At 46.5% G+C, this 21,965-nt stretch overlaps 1 protein-coding gene across 3 annotated transcripts in view; it reads left to right on the forward strand.

Moving 5' to 3' along the window:
- Positions 1 to 21,965, forward strand: part of Prickle2 (prickle planar cell polarity protein 2) — a 328,682-nt gene that overhangs the window by 261,135 nt on the left and 45,582 nt on the right. For all 3 annotated transcript variants that reach the window (XM_046452953.2, XM_046452954.2, XM_046452955.2), the window contains 4 exons: positions 12,434 to 12,547; positions 15,172 to 15,309; positions 16,781 to 16,984; positions 21,250 to 21,436. In XM_046452953.2, coding sequence (XP_046308909.1) covers positions 12,434 to 12,547; positions 15,172 to 15,309; positions 16,781 to 16,984; positions 21,250 to 21,436 — 643 coding nt within the window. The remainder of the gene's footprint in view (positions 1 to 12,433; positions 12,548 to 15,171; positions 15,310 to 16,780; positions 16,985 to 21,249; positions 21,437 to 21,965) is intronic.

Raw genomic sequence — 21,965 nt, forward strand, 5'->3', positions numbered from 1 at the left:
GAGGGGCTGATGCCTAAAAATGTCTGGACCCCAAGTCTGGGAATTCTCAAAACTTTATTCTCAGTGGGGTGGTTACATGTCAGTGGGTGGGTACCTCATAGTCACTCTTTGTCCCCAGCTCAACAGAGGTGTCACACATTTTTTTCTGCAAACCTGGCATTTACAAAACAGAGAAAGCTTCAAACCACACTGAACTTTCTGCAGAATTCCTGTGAAATCTTGTTGACACTCTTTGTAAAAATCTTTCTGTTGAGAAGCTTAATTATGGCAAGGGTCTTTTGGGGGAGGGTGCCTGATCGGCTTCAATAATATATATTAAATAAATTATTCTTAAGAGACATGCATATGAAACATGGTTATGAACTAGGAGCAGCAGCTCAGGAGTCACTAATTCAGTATTTGCTATGACTTTACAGAACTCAGATTGCACAGATAAGGAAAGTCAAGTGTGCCAACCTTTGCACAAGGTCATGTCTTGCTCACCCAGCACTCCATCCTTCTCCCACTGTGGCAGGGGTCAGGACTCTTTAAAAATGATGGGCTCCCTCTAATTCCACAAACAGGGGAGGGCTGCACCTTTTTACACCCATAAAGTAGGCGTGGCCACGTGACTTGCCTGAACTAGTGACATGCTAACAGAATTCACATGTGTCACATCCAGGTAGAAGCAGAGAGCTGTCAGGGTCCGTCCCAGTCTTGCTCTGCTCTGTCCCCAGCATGGTGGAGACACGTCAATATGGCGCACCCATCACCTGGGCCTCTGCCTGCCCATCTGAGAGTCCAACTATGAGTGAGAAAACTGGGGAGCAGGTAATGGTTTAATAACCAGCGTATATAAAGAACCCCTATGACTCTTTTTAGATAGATATGACAGTAGAGTATGTTTTTACATATTATATACAAATCGAGTCTAGCTTCCCAGTCTTGTGGTTGTACACGATGTGGAGTTTCACTGGTCGTGTGTTCATATATGGACAGAGGAAAGTTATGTCGGGTTCATCCCACCGTCTTTCCTGTTCCCATCCCCCTCCATTCCCCCCTATTCCCCTTTGTCTAATCCAATGAACTTCTATTCTTCCCTCCCTTCCCCTTATTTTGAGTTAGTGTCTGCACATCAGAGAGAACATTTAGCCTTTGGTTTGGGGGATTGGCTTACTTCACTTGGCATGATAGTCTCCAGTTCCATCCATTTACTGGCAAATGCCATCATTACATTCTTCTTTATGGCTGAGCAATATTCCGTTGTGTATATAGACCACATTTTCTTTATCCATTCATCTGTTGAAGGACACCTAGGTTGGCTCCATTGTGAGTTGAGCTGCTATAAACCTTGATGTGGCTGAGTCAGTGTAGTATGCTGATTTTCAGTCCTTTGGGTACAAACCAAGGAGTGGGTAGCTGGGTCCAATGGTGGTTCCATTCCAAATTTTTTGAGGAATCTCCATACTGCTTTCCACAGTGGCTGCACCAATTTGCAGTCCCACTAGCAATGTATGAGTGTGCCTTTCCTCCACATCCTCGACAACACTTATTGTTACTTGTGTTCTTGATAATTGCCATTCTGACTGGAGTGAGATGGAATCTCAGTGTAGTTTAATTTGCGTCTCTCTAATTGCTAGAGATGTTGGACAGTTTTTTATGTATTTGTTGACTGTATTTCTTCTTCTGTGAAGTGTCAGAAGAACACCTACAACTCAACAACTGAAAGACAACTCAGTTAAAGAGTGAGTAGAGGACTTAGACAAACACCTCTCAAAGAAGATTTATACGTTGTCAGTAAGCACATGAGGGGCTGGGGTTGTGGCTTAGCAGCAGAGCACTCGCCCAGCATGTGAAAGGCCCTGGGTTCAATCCTCAGCACCACATAAAAATAAATAAATAAAACAAAGATGTTGAGACCAACTACAACTAAAAAATAAATATTAAAAAAAAAGCACATGAAAAGAGACTCAGGACTAGCTATCAGGAGTGTGCAAATAAAACCCCAATGAGATATCTCAACACACCCAACCAAAGGACTGTGAATTTTTTTTTTAAATGGCAAAGATACAGAGAGATTAGAACTTCTGCATGCTACTGGTGGGAATATAAAATGGCACAGCCACTGTGGGACAGTCTGGAAGGTCCTCAAAAAGCTTAACAGAATCACCATATGATGCAGCAATTCCACTCCTAGGTACATAGCAAACAAATAGATAAATAAACTGGAAGCGGAGATTTAGCAGTTGTCTACACCAAGTTCCCTGAAGCACTATTCACAATGGTCAGAAGGTAAATCGACCCAGGTTTCATCAGCAAATGAATGAATCAAGGTGCGAGTTTGTAAATACATAAATACAGGAACAATGGAATATTGAGTCAGCCAGGAAAGGGAAGTTGTGAGACATAGCACCACACAAGCTCACCTAGAAAGCATCATGCTTAGGGGAAAAAGCCAAACCCAACAGATACACCTGTGATCTCACTTACATGAAATAGCTAAGCCCCGCAAGTTGAGGGAGACAGGCAGTAGATTCCAGGTTACTAGAATCTACTAGTAACCACTGGATTCTGAATTGACTTAAACATAATTAAAATAGGAAATTTTAATAATGTTATTTAACTAATATGTTTATAAGTACTATTTATACATATATTTTATATGAATATATACATTTGTAATGTACATATATTTACATATACACACATTACATATATTATATGTACATATTATATATTATACATATATTATACATATATTATAATATATTATACATATATTCTAAAATATAAATTTACATATAAACATGTGAAATAGACATGAATATAAAATATATATTTATGTATTATGTTAAATGACATTTTAATAATATAAACATTAATAATATGTTACTAAAATCTATTTACCACAATAAAAGCATTTTAATTAAAGTAAAATGTCCTGTGAAGCCAGAAATACCTTGATGGTATGTGTTATTTCCGCATAATGCAGCTCATTCTAACAGAATTTTCCTGTCTGTTTCTAAAATGGCATAAAATAGGGCGTTTAGGGTTTCCTGACAGTCTGTACCCTTGAACTCTTCCTTGATCTTCTGATCTTTCAGAATAGGACAGACAAAATTTTTTGCCACTGTATCCATATTCTTTTTCTTTTTAATTTTTAAATTTTATTTATTATTATTATTTTTATTTTTTATTATTATTATTTGGTACTGGGGATTGAACTCAGGGGCACTTAACCACTGAGTCACATCCCCAGCCCTTTTTATTTTATTTTGAAACAGGGTCTTGCTGAGTTGCTTAGGGCTTTGCTAAGTTGCTGAGTCTGGCCTCTACCTTGCAATGCTCCTGCCTCAGCCTCCTGATCCCCTGAGATTTTATCCATGATTCTTTGAAGTTTAGTGGGGCAGGGCCAGTTACTGGGGCCAAAGGTACCGCCATAGTCAGGAATCCCTAGTTCCTCGTGTATAAGTGGCCCACTTTCTTGTGGACTCACAGCCTTCCTTTCCTTTAATGGGTAGACACGAAGCCTCCTTCAATGAGCTACCTGCACACAAAGGTCACTGTAACTGCGGGTGTCATTTAAAAAGAGTTTCCATGAATGTCCTGGGATCAGCAATAGTTCATCGTCCCTTGGAGATAGAATTCCCTCCTTGGATTGTAGCGTGTGTCTTTGTGAATCATGTTGGACAGTGAAACTTTGGATGAGTCCCAGGATGTCCGCTGTTGCTTTCGTACTCAAGCAGGGTTGGCATGACGTTGTGACACGGCACTTAGTAATAAGCGCACTAAGTAATAAGCTTTTTGAGGACCTTCCAGAGGGTTCCACAGTGGCTGTGCCATTTTATATTCCCACCAGTAGCATGCAGATGTTCTAATCTCTCTGTATCTTTGCCAGGGGACAGACGAGCTAGTTACGGTGTATGTGAAGCCATATACAAAATGCAAAAGCCGGGTGGGGTACTCCTAAGGAGGCCACCAAGAAAAGAGGTAGCCCCAAAACTCAGACATTCGGAGAGGACACAGAGAGGACATTCAGAGAGGTCACCTCCTCTCTTCGAGACAGGTCCTGATTTTATCCTGAGCAGCAGTAGGGATTAAGTTCGAGGCCAGCCTCAGCAACTTATCGAGGCCCTAAGCAATTTAGCAAGAGCCTGTCTCTAAAAAAAAAAAAAAAAAAAAAGGGCTGAGGATGTGGCTCAGTGGTTAAGCACCCCTGGGTTCAATCCAAACAAACAGAACAACAAAAACTGGCTGTTGAATTAAGCATTGGTGCAAGCAAAACAAAACAGTCTGCGAGGTATTTGAAAATGAATACCTCCAGTGGGTTTTTATTTATGATTTTGATCCCTGTCCTGTGGGAGTCCAAGCATGATGGGGACATGGTCGCGCATGCAGCATTAGACTGTTGTTTCCTGATGACTTCCTGAGGAGGCCAGTTAGAATGATAATGTGGGTCCCTGGGAGGAAAAGCCAAGGAGCCAACATGGAACCACCCGCTCCTGCAGGCTGCTTGGTTAATGACATTCCAACAGGTGACATTCAGCCAGCCGGTGGGTCCCCAGACAGCGCAGCCCCTTGCTCTTACCTGTGACACCACTGGTTGTCCTCCAGGTCCCTGTTTGGGAACCAGTGTGCACTTTCCTTTAACCCACTGGGGCCACCCATTCAGGCCGACCCTCCCCGACCTCTGCATGGCCTGCGGCTCAGGGTGCACGAGGACCTGCTGACCCAGGCTGGCTGACGTAGCCAGCATCCTGCAGGTGACAGGGAACAGAAAATGAAGGCCCCGTCTTCTAACTAATTCCTGAGTTTAGGTGCCTTTTATAGAACCTTCCAGAAGCGAAGCTCACTTTGAGGTTCACACTGAAGGACTCTTTGCCTTGTACAGTCAGGTTGGCCTTCCCCTTAAACCTGTGCTAGTCCTGGTGTGCGCTGAGGTGTTTATTAAGAACACAGAGTTCCAGGCTGGGCGCGGTGGCGCATGCCTGTAATCCCAGTGGCTCGGGAGGCTGAGGCAGGAGGATTAAAAGTTTGAGGCCAGCCTCAGCTATTTAGAGAGGCCTCAGCAACTTAGCAAAACCCTATCTCTAAATAAAATATAACAGGAGCTGGAGGTGTAGCTCAGATAAAGGTAAAGCTCCCCTGGCTGCAATCCCCAGTGCCAAAAAAAAAAAAAAAAACAGAAAGAGAGAGAGAGAGAGAGAGAGAGAGAGAAGAAAGGAAGGCCAAGGACAGAAGGGAGCCTGGGCTTGATCACACCACGGAGCCACCATCCTCTAGGTCGTCTATTTCTGAACTTCTGTTACCAGTTAAAAAAAGACACAAGTTCTTTTTTTTTTTCCTTTTTTTACAATCTTTATTTATAGGAAGCCGATGCCATTTCTAAGTGATGTGGTGCTAGACTTCAAATGCTGGCGTGCTCCAGAGCCATCTGAGGCCCTTACTGAACACTGCTGTTGGAGTGGAGTTGTGCTTCAGGGATAGAACATTTGCTTAGCATGTGCAAAGCCCCAGGTCCCATCCTCCAAAAAACAAAGAACACTGTTGTTATTTTCACAGGGTCTGAAAAGGAGCCTGGGACTCTGTATTCTTTTCTTTTTTTTTTTTTTTAATATTGGAAATGGAACCCAGGGCCCTTAATCAACTGAGCCCCATCCCCAGTCCTTTTTATTTTTCATTTAGAGACAGGATCTCACCAAGTTGCTTAGGGCCTCATAAGTTGCTGAATCTGGCTTTGAACTTGCGATCCTCCTGCTTCAGCCTCCCAAGCCGCTGGGATGATAGGCGTGCGCCACCATGCCCGCCACAACTTCCATTCTTGAGGTTACTTCATGGTACAAGATGATTGCACAGCTCCTGCACCGTCACGACACAGTGTTGTAAAAGCACCGAGTAAGAGAAAGACCATTTTCACCTACTGTCAGCTCCTCTTGGATCTGGGGCCATATGTTGATTGTCTTAGAGAACAAAGGAGCAACGTGCTCATCATTGCTGCCCTGGCCATTCGGACAGACCAAGGGTCTACAGTACCTAGGCCTGGTTTTCCTTTCCCTCTATTGTTCCATCTGCCAGTCTCATTTTTTTTTTTAATAAATGCCAAGAATCCACAAAGAGCAGGAGCAGAGGAAAAGAATACCAAGTTCAAGGTGGCTCTACCGTTTTGTACTTGGATGCACATAAAATCTCTGGCCCTGGGTTGGGGACATAGCTCAGTTGGTAGAGTGCCTGCCTTCCATGCACAAGGCCCTGGGTTCAATCCCCAGCACCTAAAAAAAAAAAAAAAAAATCATCCCTGGTCCTGGAAGAGCTCACAAAATATCATATATAAGAACACTGAAGCCTGAGAGCCACTCAGTAAATAAATCACTCATTGATCTTGTTCTCACATAGATAGTGAAAAACAGTTGATCAATCAACGCACAGGCATGATGGCACACACCTGTAATCCCAGCAGCTCTGGAGGCTGAGGCAGGAGGATCATGAGTTCAAAGCCAGCCTCAGCAACTTAGTGAGGCCCTAAGCAACTCAGTGAGACCCTGTCTCTTTCTAAAATAGAAAAAGGCCTGGGGATGTGGCTCAGTGGTTAAGTGCCTCTGGGTTCAATCCCTGGTACCCCCCCTTAAAAAAATCAATCAACCCGGCCAAATCTAAAGTGGCTTCTGTTGGACTCCTGCTGTAACAAAATAAGGATACTTTTGGGGGGGCCTGGGGATTGAACCCAGTGCTGGGATCCCACTTCCTAATGCGAATCTTTGCCTTAGGATCGCTTCTCTTTGCCAGAGCTTCTAGAATCTTCCTGCTTAATCATACATCCAGGTGTGGAACGAGGCCCCTGAAAAATTGGGTGAGGACCAATAGATTCTTCCCCTCTTCGGAAGTCCCTGGGTTTCTCGAGGGCTTGGGGGTACATGAGCCTGCCTGGAGCCGCATGGAGTGGGTTGTTGAGGGAAAACAGTTGGATAACTCCAAAACTCCCAAAGTGTGGTCCCCCACACCCCTGGCAGACCCTGAGAAGTGGTTAGAAATGCAGATTACAAGGCCCCCACCCTAGGCTGAATTAGAAATCTGGATTTGAACAAACCTTGCAGGTGATTCTGATGCAAGCTCAAGTTGGAGAACCCTGGCAGGCAACCAAGTGCTTTGTGCTGGGTACCGTGGCGCATGCCTGGAATCCCAGCTGCTCGGGAGGCTGAGGCAGGAGGATCGAGAGTTCGAGGCCAGCCTCAGCAACTTAACAAGGCCCTAAGCAACTCAGCAAAACCCTGTCTCAAAATAAAACCATCAAAAGGGCTGGAGAGGTGGCTCGGTGGTTAAACATCCCTGGGTTCAACCCTTGGTACCAAAAAAACCCAAAGTGCTTTGCCTACTTTATTTTTCATTAACAAACTTCTTTAGAAAAAAAAATGCTTTTCTCCCAAATACAGAGGTTTCGACTCTCTCGCTTCCTTCCACCTCTTCGCTCAGACAGAGATGCTGTCAAATGTGCAGTTCCTTCTAACAAGCCCAGTCTTTCCCACTGGGCGAGGCTAGCTTTGTGGAGTTATCTGCATGCTGACTAAAGTTCTTAGAACCCGTCTGACAGACTGGAGTTGCTGCCAACCCTCCTGTTGGGGAGCAACACCTTAAATAAAGGCCTTCAGCTATTTTGTTTTCATAAGATGGTGTACTGTGTCCAAAAGGCTTTTGTTGGGGGAGAAAACGAGCCTCCTATGACTTCACCCAAGGCAGAATCCCAGGACACCTTTACCCAAGAAAGTCGACGGGGAGCAAAGCTTCTGGCACATTCCAGAGGCCTGTGTTTGAAGACACCTAAGTTCTCAGCGTACCAGGTCCTATCTTGGGAATGATCCTCCTTGAGTGAGCTCTGTTGGGATTGCTTATTTACTCCTAAGAATGCGGCGTGTTGGGGCCAACACGAGCTATCTGCTGGTGTCTCAGGGGCAGTGCCAAATTTAATCTTTGTGGTGCCAAAAAGTAGACTCAGTGTTTTCTCATTGCACTGGCTTAGATGGTGTTTGTTTTTGAGCCGTACGGCTCTTTCATTATGGACCGTGGCGGAGGAGAGTGCGGGCAGCATCCCCGTAGCTAGGCTGGGTATTCAGGGGAGCTGTTTCTCTCCCCCTGCCCTCCACCCGCGAGTCCCCTCGGCTGGATGAAAAACTGGGAGAGTCCAGGGTCAAAACACTGCAAGAAGCCAGGCATGGTGGTGCACAGCTGTGATCCCAGCAGCTTGGGAGGCTGAGGCAGGAGGATCGCAAGTCCAAAGCCAGCCTCAGCAACTTAGTGAGGCCCTAAGCAACTCAGTGAGACCCTGTCTCTAAATAAAATATAAAAAAGGGCTGGGGATGGGGCTCAGTGGTGAAGCACTCCTGGGTTCAATCCCCAGTACCAAAATAAAAGGAGGAGATAGAAGTCAACATGAGCAGGATCCCTGTGAACCTGAACAGGCTTTGAAGAGGATTGAAGGTCACAAGGGACTCACTCCTTTTCGGCAGAGCCTGCCAGATCACCTGCCCTGTGGTAGGGGACGCTTTGGGAGGCTGCTATTTAACATAGACTTATAAATGTTTCCATAATGGGGCACCCTGATCAGTAATGGGCCTTCAAGTCATCCATCGAATTGTTGATTGTCTTGGGAAAACATATTTTTACGCACTCCACACACATTGTTGGAGTACTGGTAGAAAGAAGAAATGTCACCAGTGGACTGAAGGCTGGAGTTATAAAGGACGTGTCTAGGCTCTACAGAGTCACGCCAAGCCTTTGGTGACTTCAGAACACAGTCCTCAGGAGGGACCTTGCCACCCCAGAGATCTGCAGCACACGGCTCCACCTCAGCTGGTCACACCAAGTTGGGGTCCCACCTCCGTCTTCACCACCTGGAACTTCTCTGATCCCACCTCCCGATGTCAACCCAGAGCAAGGTCGTCAGGGCCGTCTCTGGGGAACTGGGAGAAGCTCCTAGGTCTGGGACAGATTCCTGAGCTGAAGCCCTGCCGATTCAGCTGCTGAGGGCGAAGAGACGCTTTGGGAAAGCCACCACAGATCTGTGCAGGGAGGAGGAGAGGACGCTGGGATCCCAAAGGCGGAAATCCAGCCCCAGGCACCCTCCAGCGACAGCTTCTGATTCCTCCTGTTGCCCTACTGGCTGCTGGGTCTCTTGGGAGAGCACCACGCCTTTATCACCATGTGACTTTCCCCCTGGGACATCAGGCTAGTTTTCTGTCATGACATTCCTTACAACCTGTGTTTCTTGCTTAGGCTAAGGTAGGTGGCTCCAGGGCTCGGTATCACCCTCTGCGCCACCAGTGTGGCGTCGTATCTGAATACGAAGAAAAGCCAGGAAGTATCTGGATCGTTCCATTCCATATTCTAATTTTTCAAAGAATTTTTATTTGTTCTTTTTAGTTATACAGGGCAGTAGAATGTATTTCAATATATTATACATACATGGCATCTAACTTCCCATTCTTGTGGTTGGACTTGATGTGGAGTTTCCCTGGTCGTGTGTTCATGCATATATGAACGTGTGGAAAGTTCTGTCCCGTTCACTCCACTGTCTTTCCTATTCCCATCCCCCTCCCTTCCCTTCATTCCCCTTTGTCTAACCCAGTAGACTTCTCTTATTACCTCCCCTACCCAGATTGTGTCTTAGAATTTGCATATCAGAAAGAACATTTGGCCTCTGGTTTTTTGGGACTGGCTTATTTCATTTAGCATGATAGTCTCCAGTTCCATCCATTTACCAGCAAATGCCATCATTTCAATCTTCTTTAAGGCTGAGTAATATTCCATAGTGTATATATACCACATTTTCTTTATCCATTCATTTGTTGAAGGGCACCTAGGTTGGTCCCATAGCTTAGCTATTGTGAATTAAGCTGCTGTAACCATTGATGTAGCTATATTACTGATGCTGATTTTAAGTCCTTTAGATATATGCCAAGGAGTGGGATGTCTGGGTCAAATGGTGGTTCCACTCCATGTGTTTTGAGGAATCTCCACACTGCTTTCCAGAGTGGTTGCACCAATTTGCAGTCCCGCAGCAAGGCCATACTCTAAATTTGGTTTTGTGTTTGTGCTATCTGTTGAACTTGAGGGCCACATGCTTCACCTCCACTCTTATTTAACCGTCATGATATTTGGGGTGCCTGTTGTGAGCAGTTATGTGACTTGCTTGGGAACCTAGAGATGGGAAATGATAGTCGGTGGCTGGAGGTCCAGGTCTACTGCCTTGTGGTACAAGATGCGGAGAAGATTCCCGCCTGCGTCAGCCTCACACAGTAGGCCAGAGGGATCCTTCCAGGTGCTGATCAGGAGGGGCTCCCCGGGATGGTGATGTTGTGCAGTACCTGGGGGCCTGGAGAGGAGGTTGGGCAGGCTCTGGTGGCCATGCACCTGGCAATACATTTCATGCAAGATACACCCCTAGGCGTGTCTCCTTAAACCTGGCCCTTGTCCATGAGCTACAGGACTCTCCTGAAGAAGTCCCTAATCGTGTGCCAGTCTCCCATGAGCAAGTAGCAGTCACCGCCACCACACTCATTTAGGATGGGACTGTTCCTTCTCAGGGCTGCTGGCTCCTTCAAAACCCAGAACCTGCCAGTCTCCCTGCCAGGTGCCTCTCTATTGCTGGGTGCATGACCATGGGAGCTGCCCAACCCTCCTCTCCACAGCCCCCAGTTCCCGCACAGCATCGCCATCTCGGGGAGTCCTTCTGGGTCTGTACCTTGAAGGAGCCCGTGGGACTGCTGCCCGAGGCTGATGCAGGTGGGAATCATCCTGCAGAGGTCCACTGCCTCCCAGAAGCCAGCTGGGCTGGGTCAGAGCTCTGCCTATGGTTGCTTTGGGGGTTGGATTTGGACACGGATGGGCACCTGATGGAGGATGGTTCTGATCACTGGTTAAGGAACTAAAGACGGCTTTCCGCATGTTTCTAACTCACCAGCGCAAGCCTCTCCCCTGCTAAAGCTCATGGCTTGGCTTCTAGAGATCAAGGTGGAGGAGACTTCGCTGCTCTTCACCCCAGCAAGCCCAACCCATGTGTTCAGATCCAAGACTCCCCAGACACAAGGGATTAGACCAGTGTGTGGAGGGGACCCGAGGAGGGAGTTGGAGCCTTGGGCTCTGTCCTTTCGTTTTCTTGAATGAGCTTGTTCAGTGAGGGCTGCTCATGATGCTCAGAGACACTGGGGAGCATTTTCCATGACGTGGTGTGAACCTATAGGATTTTTTTCTGCTCCTCCTCTATGACAGCATATCTTGTCTTTTCTCTCCCTTGTTATACACATGGCTGGATGGTAGAATGTCTTTTTCCCCCCGTACCAAGGATTGAACCAGGGCACTTAACCACCAAGCCATACACCAGCCCTTTTTATATTTTATTTAAAGGCAGGGTTTTGTAAGTTGCTTAGAGTATCACTAAGGTGCTGAGGCTGGCTTTGAACAGGCCATCCTCCTGCCTCAGCCTCCTGAGTCACTGGAATTACAGATTATACCAACATACCAACTTCTTTTTTTTTTTTTTTTTGGTTCCGGGGATTAGATTCAGGAGCACTCGACCACTGAGCCACATCCCCAACCCATTTATATATTTTATTTAGAGACAGGGTATCATGAGTTGCTTAGGGCCTTGCTTTTGCTGAGGCTGGCTTTGAACTCCCAGTCCTCCTGCCTCAGCCTCCCAAGCCCCTGGGATTATAGGCTTGCGCCACCACGCCTGATTCCCAACTTCTGTTTTCTTTTCTCAGCAAAATGAGGTTCTTGGTGCTTTCCGCATACATCAGATTGAAGGAGCTTCAGAAAGTGCAGGAATAGACCCTACGGGTCATAAACAGGAGCATTGTAAGATATGCAAAAATCTTCACACTCCTGGCGATGCAAAGTTACGCGCTGTGCACCCCAAGTTTGGTGAGCCTCTTTCTGATGGCTGGCAGCTACAGCCCGCCTCACAAGTGGCTCCAGACCTGGAAGGCTTTTCACATAGGTGGAGGCTGAGGTACCCAGGAGTTCACCCCGTGCCAGAGACAGGCTTGGACTGCAGCACCCAGGCAGGCGCAGACATATCCCTTGGCTAGGGAGGCACCCCACACGCCAGAGACGCTCAGAAAATGGTAAAGCCAGTGGGACACGGGGGACTCCAGCGAGAAAGCCCTACCCTGCGGCCTCCCCAGCGTGATCACTGATCTCTCCTTTGCTATCCAAGCTCCTTGGCTTTATTTTTCCCTTGCAGAGAGGGGAAGCCCCAAGTGAGGGGCGATTTGCTTGGCTCTCTCTTTAAGGATGTGTTTTTCCGCTTGCAGTAAGAAGTGCAGGCTGTGGGCTGTGTCCCGCTGGGTGGGGGCCATCGAGTTGGGTTGCGCCCTACGTGGGGGGCGGGGAATCCTGGTCCCCTTACGGGGCAGTAGGCAGTGGACGTGAGTGAGGACACGTGTTCTTTTTTCTCCTTCAGGTGCACCAATATTACAGCTGCCTGCCAGAAGAGAAAGTCCCCTATGTCAACAGCCCCGGAGAGAAACTGCGAATCAAGCAGCTGCTGCACCAGCTCCCGCCACATGACAATGAGGTAAGAGGGTCCAGGCTCCGGAGGACCTCTGTGAATTGTCCGTGATCAGCCGGTGGCTGAAGAAAACTCTGGCAATTTGCTTGAGGTTTTTGCTTCTTTAAGGAGGGGCAAAGGACAGTGACCAGTACTTTCCAAAAAGTGTCACCCCCTCCAAAACAAAAACAGAGTGTCATCATGGACTGGGTTAGCCTCTGTGGCAGGCACTGCTCGCTGGGGGAAGGAACCAGGGAGCAATAAAGTAAGAAAGCTCAGGTCTGGGTCCTCTGAGTGCCTGCGTGGGTTGCAGCAGAGGACCCGAGTCCCTGGGTCCTCTGAAGCCCTGATGAGACTTGGCGAGTCTCTGGGACTTGTCCAGCCCCATTTCCTGTTGAATGGGTGAGCACGTCCTCCACGTTCCACGGGTCTCAACCTCAGGGGCTTTTGTCACAATGAAGTCCGGATTCTTAGGGTCATCCTCTGCCATTTTGAAAGTGTGGCTCACCAACTGCACTTTTTTTTCTGAATGCAGGAACGCCGTGCGCTAAGCCACATCCTCCTCATCCTTGAGATCACATTGATCATAGAGGGACTTTGTGGACTTTGTGGCAAAAGATCTTGCTGGAAGGGATTAGGTTTGCCAGTTAGAAATTAATTTTTAGGTATCTGCTTTTGAAAAATAGGACTCCTGTGAAATCCTGCGATTTAACTTGGCATTTAAAACAAAGCATGGTTTTAGATAGAAAGGAAAAAACAACCCCTTTACAAAAATGGACAGCCGATTTCTTCCGACTCCCCCCACCCCAACAGGAAGTGAATGAGTGCTTTTTTAGTTTTGTCTTCCCACATTGGAATAAAAGGGGACCATTTGAGAACTTCAAGAACAAATGTACAGAGGCGCACACCTGGAATCTCAGTGGCTCGGGAGGCTGAGGCAGGAGGATCGAGAGTTCAAAGCCAGCCTCAGCAAAAGCGAGACCCTAAGCAACTCAGTGAGGCCCTGTCTCTAAATACCAAATAGGGCTGGGGATGTGGGTCAGTAGTCGAGTGCCCCTGGGTTCAACCCCAGTTACCTCCCTCCCCCGCAAAATGTTAAAAAATGTCAGGGCCTAGGCCGGGGTGTATCTCTGTGGTAGAGCCTGACTGGCTGCTCAAGACCCTGGGTTCCAATCCCCAGGACCACAAAAAATAAATAAATAAATGAATTTGGGTCAGCAGAACCAAAGCTTAAATCTGTCATAATCTTTCTAGAAAGAGAGCTGCAATTCTCTTTCTGCTTCCTTCACACTTCATGAAACAAACACAAATCATGCTTTCTCCTTTAAATCTGAGAGCAAATGTTGTAACCTGTTGACCAATTAAACTAATTTTGAAGTGAAAATGCGGGTTTTCACAAGCAGGAGGGGCGTGTCTGCCTTTAAAAATGTGCTCATAAAATGTCAGTAGTGGAACCGTCTGTTCCGGGCAGCTCAGGTCACTGCAGTCCTCTTTCTGAAACATTCCGTGAGGACGTTTTTTGGTTTGGGGGATTTTTTTTTCCTTTTCCTTTTTTGGTACCAGGGATTGAACCCAGGGGCACTTAACCACTGAGCCACATCCCCAGCCCTTTTGTATGTTTTATTTTAATATTTTTTCTAGTTGTAGATAGGCACAATATCTTTATTTATTTGTTTTTATGTGGTGCTGAGGATTGAACCCAGTCAGTTGCCTCACATGTGCAAGGCAGGCACTCGACCACTGAGCCCCATCCCCAGCCCTATTTTGTATTTTACTTAGAGACAGGGTCTCACTGAGTTGCTTAGGGCCTCACTAAATTGCTGAGGCTGGCCTCCAACTCATGGTCCTCCTGCCTCAGCCTCCAGAGCTGCTGAAATTACAGGTGTGTGCCACCGCACCCAGCTAAATGACTCACTTTTAAAACCAGCATTAATAGATAATAGTTCAGAAATATGTTGCAATGACCAGATCTGCAGAAATAAGGGAGAAAATGGCAAATGCTGAATTTGAGTGTCCTTCCCTTAATTCTGTGTTCAACAAGAAGAACAATCTCTGTTGCACATTGTCACACTTAGCCGAAGCCCAGAAGGCGGCCCTTTTCCTCCTGCTCCCAGACAAACCAGCCTTCCCATCCTGCAACCCTGAGCACACCTGTGCTGCAGCTTCACAGGCTCGAGCCTCCACGTTCCCACTCTCCCAAGTGAAATGGGGACAGAAGCCATGTGCACATTGACAGTGGCCCTGGCTCAGTGGCCTGGGACCATTCTTGGTGCCAAGGACCCTTTACCTAGGTAGCTGCAGGAGAAAGTATCAGGTACCTACAATTGGGAGGAAAGACACATCCCAGAGCTTTGCCAGCTCCGCCTGTCCATGTGACTTGGGCCTGAGGGTGGTCCACAGAGTGAGGGAAGACAGGGAGAAAGAAGCACTTGCAGAATCCATGGGCTGCCGGGGGCCTGGGCTCCGGAGTTCAGAGCCCTCCGTTAGCCCCTCGGGTTGTCGATGATCTTAGGAGCAGCTCATCTTAAGTCGCTCCAAGCCCGAGACTGCTGTCAGACCAGGCAGGGACTGGAAAACCAAGCAGCAGCAGGAAACTCTGGGGCCTGGGCTTCAGGACTCTCATGGGGCGTCTGCCTTCTGTGTGTGCTCAGGTTCGATACTGCAACTCCCTGGATGAGGAAGAGAAGAGGGAGCTTAAGTTGTTCAGCAACCAGAGGAAACGTGAAAACCTGGGCAGAGGGAATGTCAGGCCCTTCCCTGTCACCATGACAGGGGCCATTTGTGAGCAGGTGAGTGTGGACTCCTGGGTCAGAAGAGGAATTGTTCATTCATTCATTCAACTGTTCATTCATTCATTTGTCCCTCCTTCATGCATTTGTCCATTCATTCATTTGTTCATTCATCTGTTTATTCATTCATTCATCCATCCATCCATTCACCCACTCATTCATTCATTTTTTCATCTGCCCATTCATTCATTTTACAGTTGTTTTTATTGAGTACCTACTGTACTCCTGGCACTTTTCTAGACTCGAGAATGCAGTAGTATATAAGACATGAAAACGTAATGTTGCCTTTGTAAGGAAGCACTCTCTGGAGAAAGAAGACAATACATTCAACCAAGAACAACAAAAAATATGTCAGAGAAGGGGACCGGGAAGGAGTGGGAGGCTAGAGAAGCTGTAGGCTTAGATGGGAGAGAAGACTCCACTTAGAAGGGGGCATCTCGGCAAAGACTTGCAAGAGGGAGGGAGTCATGCAGGGGTTGGGGCACCAGGAACAACAGCTTGTGGCTGGGGCAGAGCAGGTGAAGGAAGACAGTTAGCAAATAAAGTGAGAGTTCGTGGAGGGTCATGTGAGCCCCTGGAAGTACCTGGCAGAGGACTGACATGAGGGATTCATATTTGAAATGTGTGCATTTACTAATGGAGATGGCCTGGACCATGATCCAGCCCCTCTCCCAGGATCTTCCCAGTACCAGTGCCCTTTAAAGGGTGGGATCTGAATTTAAAAAAGAAAAAAAGGGGTAGGACTTGGCCACTGAGTCTGGTGATGCACACCTGGAATCCCAGCGACTTCAGAGGCAGAGGCAAGAGGATCACAGTTTGAGGCCAGCCTCAGTGACTTAGGGAGACTCTGTCTCAAAATTAAAAGGGGTGGGGAGGTAGCTCAGTGGTAGATCACCCCAGTACTGGGAGGGGGGAAGTGGTACATTTCGATCAAGACTATGTAAAAGGATGTCAGAAGAGAGTAGAAGCAAACTTGAATGATACCTGGAAAAGGTAGTTAAAGCGGTAGGCTCTGGTAGGCCCGCCCACTCCCTGTTCCATCCAATGGTGCAGGCCCCAGCCCTCGGCCACGCCCCGGCCACGCCCCTCGGCCACGCCCCTCGCCTGCCCTCCTTCCTCCCCAGCCTGCTCCTGCTGGTGTTGAGCAGGTGACCCTCTGAGTGCAGCTTGGAATTTCTAGAAGATATGCACGGCCCCTTGCCTGATGTTATGCTGAGGTTTTTTTCTTCCCGTCCCCCCTTCCTAATGACAATAAAGAGACCTCCTTCTCCAGGTCTCTTTATTGTCATCTCATGGAGACCCTAGGCAAGGGCAGGAGAAGGACCCGCAAGACCTGCCCCGCCAAGGAACGTAAAGGAAGGAACACAGTGGGGCTGGTCACCAGCTGGTGGTGGCGGCCTTTTGTCATTTGTGCACAGCACTAGGAGATGGGGCTGGTGTCTGGGTGCTGATGTGTCTCTTTGGCTCACAGTGCGGAGGCCAGATTAATGGCGGGGACATCGCCGTGTTCGCCTCGCGCGCCGGCCACGGGGTTTGCTGGCACCCGCCATGCTTCATCTGCACCGTCTGCAATGAGCTCCTGGTGGATCTGATCTACTTCTACCAAGACGGGAAGATCTACTGCGGCCGGCACCATGCCGAGTGCCTGAAGCCACGCTGTGCAGCCTGCGATGAGGTCAGAGCCTGCACCTGTTCCCTGTCACCCCCTGGGCTGCGTCACAGCCACAGCCTCCTCCTTCTGTAGCTCCCTGTACAGCAGAGAACTATAGGCAAACCTTAACCCTTTCAAGAACCTTCGCTGGGTGTGGTGACAGCCCACTGTAATCCCAGTGATTCAGGAAGTAGAGGCAGGAGGGTGGCAAGTTCCAGGCCAGCCTGGGCAGTTTGGCGACATCCTGTCTCAAAACTTAAGAAAGAAAGAAAAAGGTCTGGGGATATAACTCAGTGGTATAGACTCAGGGTTCAATCTCCAGGAACCACACCCCCAATCCCTGCAAAAATAAGGTCGCTACATGGCTGGGTTTATGGCCCAATTTACTGAGTGTGGCCAGGGAAATTCCCAAGGGGATACGGTTGGCACTAGATCAGCTCAGAACTTTAAAAAAAAAAAAAAAAAAAAAGCATTGTGAAGCTTTAGATTTCAGCCTAAATCCTAGGGAATGATATGAGGTGCCACTTGCCCAAGATTTGACGGGACAGGTTGATTAGAGAAAAGAAGAGACTGGGTAGTGCTATTTGATTTACCCATTGTTTAAACAAGTTCTCAGTGAAAATTCAGGGGGCAGATGGCTATTCTGCCAGGGCACCTAACTCTAGGCGGTGTCCAAATGTGTTACACAAGTAAGAAGTCAGAATAGAACGTAAGGCCCCTACCTGGCCCATCCCTCCCCTGAGCCAGAAGTAAGCTCATGTTTGATATGTGGGCTGCAGGAGAGAAGACCTGATTCAGAATGAATGACTGGGAGCAGAGAGAGGAACGGTCCAAACCTGACCACTTTTATGAGAATCCTGTGGGGTAAGGCCTTAGACCCAGGCTTCCTTCTGCATAGAGGTGTTTTGGGGTCCACCTGACCTTATAAGCAAGCAATCTGGGAGAGAACACTGCCCTTTTCCAGCTGGAACCCACAATCACATGGGTGTTTCTCTTATAAAATGGCCTAAAAGGGATTCTCAATGTCAGGAGGGCACCTGTAATCCCAGCAATTCAGGAGGCTGAGGCAGGAGGACCACAAGTTGAAGGCCAGCCCCAGCAACTTAGTGAGGGCCTAAGCAACTTAGCGAGACCCTGTCTCAAAATAAAAAAAAGTAAAATAAATAGGGCTGGAGATGTGGCTCAGTGGTTTAACACCCCTGGGTTCAATCAGCATGGTACCAAAAAATAATTATAATAATTTGGGTTCTAATGCCAATAGCAATGCACCAGAGAGACTCTGTGAGCATACACTGGGGAACTGAACTCAGATCCAGCTCTGCGATTCTATATCATCTCTTTACCATCCTGCCTCAGTTTCCACATCTGGCAATCCATGCCCTTAAGGCAAGTTTGGGTTCACTAATGCCAAAGAGAATGCAATGATGGAAGGAATTGTACTTTGAAATTTGTGTTTATTGAGATATAATGTGCATAGCTCAAGTTCCCCTTTGAAAATAGACAACTCAGTGGTTTTTAGTGTATTCAAAGAGTTGTGAGATCATCACTCCTGTTTTATGCCAGATCATTTTCATCAACCAAAAAGACTGTCTCTATTAGCAATCATTCTTCTCTTTCCAGGCCCTGACAGCCACTGCTTAAATTCTCTGTCTCTCCGGATTTATATATTCTAGACATTTCTTATTAATGAAATAAAAGCATCTGGATTCTTTCACTTAGCAGGATGTTTTCAAAGTTAATCCATGTCAGAGTGTATACGAGTATTTCATTCCTTTTCATGGCTGAGTTATATGTATTTTGCTTAACCTTTAAGCAATTGATGAACATTGAAATTGTTTCTGTTTTTAGCTATTATGAACGAAGTTGCTTGTGAATAGATTCTAGGTATATTTTACCCTCTTGCATGTGTATCTATCTAGGAGTGGCATTGCTGGGTCATATGGTAATCCTAAGTTTGACTTTTTGAGAAAATGCAAAGCTATTTTCAAAAACAGTTACACCATTTTGCATTCCTGCTCTCAATGAATGAGGATTCTGTCTCTTCATATTCTTATTAATGTCTGCTTTTGTCTCATCCATGTCTTTTGGTATAGTCCTCCAGTATCTGTGAAGTGATATCCCATGGAGGTTTTGATTCATGTTTTCACAACTACTAGTAATGTTGAGTTACTAGTAATGCTTATCATCTGTTTGTATATTCTCTTTTGGAGAAATGTCTGTGTAAATCCTTTGCCATTTTTTTCCAATATGTTATTTTTCTTTACTGAGTTCTAATAATATGGGTACTAGTCCTTTATGCAATATATAATTTTGAAATATGTTCTCCAATTTTATGGTGTTATTTTCATTTTCTTTTTTCCTACATTTTTTATTGGTACATTATGTTGTACATACTGATGGGATTTATGATTATATATTTGTACATGCACACAATATAATAATATATTTTGGTTAGTATTACTCCCCAGCATATCCCCCCTCCTCCCCTGCCTCTCACCCCTGGGTCTCTTTCCTTTGATATTTAGGAGATCCATCCTCACCTTTCATTTCCTTTTTCCGCTTTAGCTCCCACATATGAGAGAAAACATACAGCCCTTAGCCTTCTGAGTTTGACTTATTTTGCTTAACATGATGATCTCTAGTTCCACCCATTTTCCTGCAAATTGCCCTAATTTCATTCTTCTTTAAGGCTGAGTAATATTCCACTGTGTATATACACCACATTTTCTTTATCCATTCTTTCATTGGTAGACACCTAGCCTAGGTCCATAGTTTGGCTATTGTGAATGGTGCTGCTGTAAACACGGGTATGCATGTGTCATTGTAGTAAGATGACTTTAATTCTTCAAGATAAATACTTAGAAGTGGTATAGCTGGGTCGTATGGTGGTTCCATGCCTAGTCTTTTGTGAAACTGCCATGCTGATTTCCATAGCGATCATACCAATTTACAGTCCCACCAATAGTGTAAAAGTGTTCCTTTTTCCACATCCTTTCTAGCATTTATTATTATTTGTTGTATTTTTCCTTTTCTTGATGATGTCCTTTGGAGCATAAAAGTTTTGCATTTTGATGGGGTCCACTTTATCTGCTTTTTTCTTTTTTTATTTATATGTTTAGTGTCATATCTAAAAAATCATTGCCTTGCCCAAGGGCAAAAACATTTACACCTGTGTTTTCTTCTACGTGTTTTATCAGTTCTTGCTCTTATGGTTAGGTCTTTGATCCCTTGTCAGTTTTTGCTCTTATGGTTAGGTCTTTGATCCCTTGCACGTGTGGTTTGAGGTAAGGATTTGAATCGATTCTTTCCTAGTGGTCCCAGCCCCATTTATGGAAGAGACCATTCTTTCCCCGTGGAATGCTCTTGGCACCCTTTTTGACAATCTGTGGGCCATTGACTGATTATTCCTGGACTCTCTTCTAGTTAGTCCCACGTCCATCCTAAGGTCGGTATCATGCTGGCTTGGTGACTGTAGCTTGGTGTTAAGTTTTAATAAGAGTGTTTTGAAATGTAGCGTAGTTGTCCATCAGTACACAAAACACAACTGCTTTAGCGGGCTGGGTAGGTGTCGTAAATGAAGCTACTGCCCCATCTTAAGGCACTAGGGAGTAGTGAGGACTGTGACAAACTGGACAACATGCCTCTCCTCTGAAAGCAGCACTCTCGCTGCCTAGTTCCACCTTTTACCACCGTGCAGGAATGGATAGTGAGCCTCGGTCAGTATTAGGTTTCAGAGGACAAACCAGGATTCCAGGTGTTTGCATGATATTTTCCATTCCTAAACATACTGTGTAGCAGCTAAATGAAACACACGTATGTCCAGTGTGCCCAAGAGCTGTTTTTCATTCTTCTTTATATTCTTCAGGGTAAAACATTCTCTCTCTTATTTAAATGTGGCTAAGTTAATCACCGGTCAGGCCAGGCACCATATTTAACTGTGCTTCAGGCAAACCCAAATGTAGGAACTGATACAGACACAGAACACACACACATAGACTGGTTTTGTTTAACGATTTATGGGTGAGACCTGCTTCCTTGCCCTTCCAGTTTAGGGCTCCTGTAACTTTCCTGCTTAGAAGTGTGCTTGGGAGGCCGAGGTGGGAGGATCATAAGTTCAAAGCCAGCCTCAGCAACTTAGTGAGACCCTGTCTCTAAATAAAATACATAAAAGGGGTCAGGGATGTGGCTCAGTGGTTAAGCACCTCTGGGTTCAATCCCTCGTACAAGAAACCAAGTGTGCTCTTATGGCCGGGTCTCAAACGCTGACCATTTGGCTTCCCCATCTCCAGATCATCTTTGCAGATGAATGCACGGAAGCAGAGGGGCGGCACTGGCACATGAAACACTTTTGCTGCTTCGAGTGCGAGACGGTGCTGGGCGGCCAGCGCTACATCATGAAGGAGGGGAGGCCCTACTGTTGCCACTGCTTCGAGTCCTTGTATGCGGAATATTGTGACACCTGTGCCCAACATATAGGTAAGGCGGTGCTTGGCACTCACTTCCCGGTGGGACCTCCTCTGTGTCTGTCATATTCAGAATCCCTTAGGTTGCTGATAATAGAAGCCCAGCGTGTACTAGCTTAAGTGGAAAAGGAAATTTCTTGGTTCATGTTGCTAGAAAAGCCAAGGAGTAGTCAGGCATGGTGGTGCACACCTGGAATCCCAGTGGCTGGGGAGGCTGAGGCAGGAGGATCAAGAGTTCAGAGCCAGCCTCAGCAACTTAGTGAGGCCCAAAGCAACTCAGTGACAACCTGTCTCTAAATTAATACAAAAAAAGAGCTGGGGATATGGCTCAGTGGGTTCAATCCCTAGCATTGAAAAAAAAAGGAATAGTTTAGCTTCAGGTAAGGATAGATCAAGGGTTCAAACAATGTCTTTTTTTTTTTTTCCTCTATGTCTCAAGTGCTTGATCTCTGTTGGGATCACTTGAGAATAAGCCATTTTCACATCATAGGGACTGTGTATCTTCGAGTTTTAAGTCAGTTCCTCCAGATATTCTTTTCTAT

This window comes from Marmota monax, unplaced genomic scaffold (assembly GCF_021218885.2).
Source record: "Marmota monax isolate L192 unplaced genomic scaffold, Marmota_monax_Labrador192_F-V1.1 WCK01_AAM20220418_F8-fsc00042, whole genome shotgun sequence".
NCBI classification, from domain to species: Eukaryota; Metazoa; Chordata; class Mammalia; order Rodentia; family Sciuridae; genus Marmota; species Marmota monax.